General features: G+C 33.8%; 1 protein-coding gene across 2 annotated transcripts; it reads right to left on the bottom strand.

The window, feature by feature from the left end:
• Positions 1–1,228: 1,228 nt before the first annotated feature.
• LOC116107571 lies at positions 1,229–4,664 on the bottom strand. 2 transcript variants are annotated; one of them, XM_031393840.1, is made up of 6 exons: positions 4,117–4,664; positions 2,955–3,045; positions 2,612–2,772; positions 2,099–2,126; positions 1,795–1,903; positions 1,229–1,543 (listed from the first exon to the last, which is right to left on the bottom strand). In XM_031393840.1, the coding sequence occupies exons 1-6, from the start codon at positions 4,363–4,365 to the stop codon at positions 1,462–1,464; spliced, it is 720 nt and encodes a 239-aa protein (XP_031249700.1). In that variant the 5' UTR covers positions 4,366–4,664; the 3' UTR covers positions 1,229–1,461. The 2 variants fall into 2 exon arrangements, with proteins under 2 accessions (XP_031249700.1, XP_031249699.1); XM_031393839.1 differs by having other exon boundaries at positions 2,612–2,775; positions 4,117–4,663.
• Between the last annotated feature and the right edge of the window lie 435 nt (positions 4,665–5,099).

The following is a 5,099-nucleotide window of genomic DNA, read 5'->3' as shown; positions in this document are numbered from 1 at the left end:
TTTCAGTCAATTTTGTAAAGAGAGCAAACGACTCAGCTGCTCTGCTCTCCGTCAGTTTTACTTGCATATATTCAAACGTATAGAGCACCAGAAGGTTGAACATTTTTGTAATATACATATATAAAATATAAATATGATAAGGATAGCTTTTCCTTTCCCAATTTCTTCTGAACTTTGCTATTACGAGCGCATTTTACCTAAGCGAAAGATGACTGGGGGATAAGTTGCAGTTAAGTTAGGCTATGATACCATCATTCTACACAATCTCTTATATCTAAGATATTAAGAAGTTTATTACCAAAACTGGGTAGTACACAATAATAACTGAATTTTTGAAGCTGTGTTGTAAAGAGAATAACCAAATTTTTTAAAAGTTACAGTAATAATATAATAAAAGAAAGAATGAAAGACCTGCTCTACTGTTCTGGAGTGAAAGCTAAAAAACAAAGGCTGAAGCCTATCTAGCGTAAAGAACTTTCAGGACTGGAGGCTGTTTTTCAAGGCACTTGATTACTTGTCGTCTGAAACAAAACTAGTATGAGTATCATCGTTTATTTATTTTGGCATCCTTCAAATTGTGCTATTTAGCTCAAACGTCAAAGATTAAGCTCCCTCCTCTGGTTGACCAAGATCTCAAGTTTCAACCTCCTAATACTCTACCCAAACTTACGCTAAAGGCTACGCATAATCCATCCATAACATAACATAAAGATACAATTCCGTGGGAGATGAAATATATTGTATTGTTAGAATACTTTATATACAAGCATCTTTACGTGCATCAACCAATTATCATGTCCTTCCAAATGCAAGATTAGGATATTTACTTTATAAATATGATATTACTCAAATATTAAAAATGACGTGTCCGTATAAAATTTAGTTCGTATATTATAGGATAATTGGTACTCCAAATTGTGTTAACCCCAAGCTAATTATATATATAAACCCCGAGCATAATATATAAAATAGAATATAGTTCAATGTTAGGCAAAATCTACCTAGATTGCAAACGCCAATACAAAGGCTCACTAAAGAAAAGTAGAAAGTCTAATTCACACTCTATTAAGTCACAATAACACGTATACTTTTATATAGATTTGAAATATATTATGACATGGATATTTATTGAAATGGTAACAAATTTCTAATCATCGTAATCCAGACGTCAATACCAACGAATACATGTGCATATAAACCTAATCAAACTGTAGGGCTTAGGACTGAATAAGTTACAAGGACACGGCCAATGAATTTGAATTGCACTCAGAATGCTTCGAGGCACAAATATTTACAAGATTAGTTTATGGCATGGAAATCAATGGATCTGTAAGTAACAACCAAAGAATGGCATTAACGTTACACAAATTGCGAAACACCAAGCTGCACTGGCAGCACAAGCATAAATACAACAGTGCATCTCGGCACCAGAACTATTCTCCAAGCGACAAAGTAGACATATCAGAGAAGCTTTGATATTACATGACATGAAGTACAGAAGGCTTTCGAGGCAACCCTCAGAAGAACGGGGTTTTGATATATCCTGTTGGCAACAAACCAATAGGAGACAAGAGGTTAGTTAAAACGTAGTTAAAGAGAGGACTGATATATATTTTTACATAACGAAAAAGAATGCTGAAGCATGCAAAATAAAGTCCTCAACAGTATGAGAAACATATCAGATAACACATCATTCACTTTTACTGATCATATGCATCCTATACACAAAACATGAAAAAAAATTGTGCAGGCAATATAAAGCCAGTGGATTAATTATAAATTTAAATAGCCTACCCAATAGCAGTTGCACCCCAGGAAGCTACATTGTAAATGACTTTACTTCCATCCCAAGCTTTCCGAAGCTTCCCTTTTTTCTTCTTTACAGAGAAAGTCTTGCTAAGGGCTGAAATGATAATTCAAGATAATACATCAGACCTCCAAATCACTTACAACCAAACTTATACCAGTTAATGCAAAAAATTTATCTGTAATCAACAGATTGCAAGCTAATTAATAAAATTTTGTCTCAAAGTTATCATTAAGATACTGGTATGAAAAAAAGTGCAAGGCACCCTATCTAGGATGAAGCCAAACTCACCTTCTTGAAGTTGATTTGGAGTCATACTCTGCATAAAAACAGCACCCAGATAAAAGCATTAGTTATTTAATATACAAATACAATCACAATGTTTAATAAACCATAGAAGGCATGGTTAGAAAATTTTATCCAATTTTCCATACAATTAAGCTAAATCAGAATAGAAGTTAATGAACTGTGGAGACTAAAAGAAGCCTCAATAGCCAAAATCTTCCAAATTGAGTGGGGAAGAAGGGAGAGAGACATGACCAGAAAGCATTCATGTTGATAGTTCTGTATAGAATAACTAACTAATAAACCTTTCTGGTTTAGTCAATGAAGAGCATTCATGTTTAGGATGTTAGACAGCCATATCGATGAATAAATATGGAAATAGGAACTCTAGGTTTTCCTATTAGGTGATTGCAACTGTACAAAGCAAATTTTTTGTAAGTCAAAGATCAATATGCTGTCACTCTATCCATTTAATTTTAAGAACCTCAAAATTTATTGAAGGGCAGAAACTTTGATTACCTTGGTCTGTTTAAGGGACAATAGATATGCTGCCATGAAGCATGCAATACCATCCACTATATCTTCTTCCCTAACAAGAACGTAATCTTCTCCATCCAAATCAGCATTTTCACAATCCCAAATATCATTGTCACTGACCATGTCCCATGAACTACCTTCTTCTGCTACAAAAATTAAAAAAGGAGTTCTATGCAGTTAGGTTGTGAAGAGCAGAACATAATTCTTTCAAAGTTCTATAACCTTGAACTTCAATATGCTGAAGAAATTGGCATGTAATGAATAGCAACAATTATATATTGACATATGATAATACTTCTACCAGGCACTGTCTTAGGCTGCATACCAGCATTATTCTGCGGAGCTGACACCTGTGCACACTCCAACTTTTCAAGGAAGTTGGCACATTCAACTCGAGATTTAAGAAGATCGCAAAGCTGCATTAGGGAAGATAGACACAAAATGTAAAATCTATATATAACTTAGAAATATATGCTTAACTTATTCGGTCAATAATACTATAGAACACATAGAAAGATGAAAACTTAAACGAAGTAAAATCATAAATCTTTCGTTTATTCACAACCTGAACTATATATTTCTTTCCTAATATCAATATTATTAACAATTAACACATAAGCTGGCACTCCAATAGTGACTATCTGTGGCCTTCAAGGATAAGGCTGAGCATACTCAATTTATAATTTGGGAGCATCACAGTATATAACAGAGGAAGATTCAGATGTTTGCTGTGATTAAAACATATATGAGGTCGGCAGCTTGCACAGTTAACTTAATTCTGAATTTGATCCATGTCCATTACAAAATAAAACACAACACATGAAAGAAAAATTAAATAAAATCAAGTTATTTTACTTATCAAATTCATAATGACCCTTTACAAACAGCCACAAACATTTCTACCCCATCATACACCAGCATATATCTCCTCAACATAGTTTACACTTAAAAGAAGGTTATTCAATATCATGAGTCAACATCCACTGAGTCTAAGACAGAAACATATCATGTTAAGCTACGTCTTCTTGCAAGCTAGCAGAGCCATATCCATAAGTTTATCAGCCATACCATGGCATGCACAAGAAAGAAAAAAAGAAATTGATCTCGACTATAATGTATAAGTCAATGAATAGATTCTGAATAACCTACAAACTTAAATTAATTTAAATCGAAAGTAAAAAATACTTTGGAAGAGAAAAACACACCATAAATAAAATCACGCAGGCTTTGCATAGAATTTATGATGAACTGATAACAATTACCCAAACAAGTAAGGTTTATCAGAAAATCAAACCAATTAAACTATAAAATATCCCAGCTCAAATTTCTACAAATCAAGCATAATTTAACCTAAATCTCCACGCGAAACACCAAAGTCTAACAAAATTAAGCTTCCATATGCATCACATTATTTTCGAGCTGAATTGAAGAATTCACCTAGTCTACAAATCTCAAATTTTTCACAAACCAAAACGCTTCATTCATACCTCATCAGCTTCTGGATCGTCACACGAAACCGAAGATCCTTCGCGGCTCGGCTCCTCCTCGGAATCGGCGCCTCCATCGTCATCGTCTTCATCAAAGCTGCCGTTACTGAGCAATTCAAGGGCTCTCTGACACTGCTCCAGCACGGCCTGTAAAGTCTTTCTCTTGACACGAACCTTCTCCTTGTCTCCCTTTACCATACTCTCAAGATCAATCGCTAAAGGTTTCGAACTGGACACCTCGACTTCCATACCCTGGGAAATCGATAATTAATTTAATTAATTTTACAATGAATTTTGATTTTTGTTTGAAACCCTAGAATTACAATTCCAAAATAAAATTGCTAGTCCTTGGATATCGGGGATTGGAAATAGTTGAAATCTGATTGGTTGGGAATTGACATGTGCCTCCTTCGCTTGTTGTTTCTGTTGGTTGTGTATGGAAAGGAAGATGAAGTAAAAGACAAAAAAGCGGGGCTAAATGCCGCCGTAGGTTTAGCTACATGTTGGATTTCAGGCCTATTAAGCTAGACTCTCAATTTCACGGACATGGGTTTTTCGTTAATATAATTCTGCTTATTCACGTTTACAGCTAATTACTTGTACTTATTTGCAACCTCCAAAACTTCCATAATTGGTAAATGCCATCTAATCACACTTCACTATTGATGTCACGTAAATTATGTTATTTATTTGTATTTTAGTCTATCAAATTTTAATTATTTCATACATCAAAATATAAAAAGTAAATTAAAAAATATTAGAAATAAATAGATTTAAATACAAATATTGTATGTTAAAAACAATTTAGGGTGCGTTTGGTTCAGAAAATGTTATATTACTGAGAGGATGCGTTTGGTTCAGAAAATGTTATATTACTGAGAATATATCAATAGAAAGATCTATTACTTTGAGGATGTTTAAGAAAGTGTGTTTGGTTGGTTGGAATAAATTGGTTGGTATGTTATATTAATATGTTTAGTTTG

Source organism: Pistacia vera, unplaced genomic scaffold (genome assembly GCF_008641045.1).
Source record: "Pistacia vera cultivar Batoury unplaced genomic scaffold, PisVer_v2 Contig54, whole genome shotgun sequence".
In the NCBI taxonomy this organism is placed as follows: domain Eukaryota; kingdom Viridiplantae; phylum Streptophyta; class Magnoliopsida; order Sapindales; family Anacardiaceae; genus Pistacia; species Pistacia vera.
The sequence above is the reverse complement of the archived record's forward strand: the minus strand, read 5'-3'. Positions and strand labels throughout refer to the sequence as shown.

Excerpts from the sequence above, each read along its gene's own strand:
- LOC116107571 (XM_031393839.1), bottom strand. The coding sequence starts at position 4,365 with ATGGAAGTCGAGGTGTCCAGTTCGAAACCTTTAGCGATTGATCTTGAG. Across the intron at positions 2,127-2,611 it reads TGTCCCTTAAACAGACCAAG|AGTATGACTCCAAATCAACT; the intron begins GTAATCAAAGTT and ends GTTTTTATGCAG. Across the intron at positions 1,904-2,098 it reads TCCAAATCAACTTCAAGAAG|CCCTTAGCAAGACTTTCTCT; the intron begins GTGAGTTTGGCT and ends TTATCATTTCAG.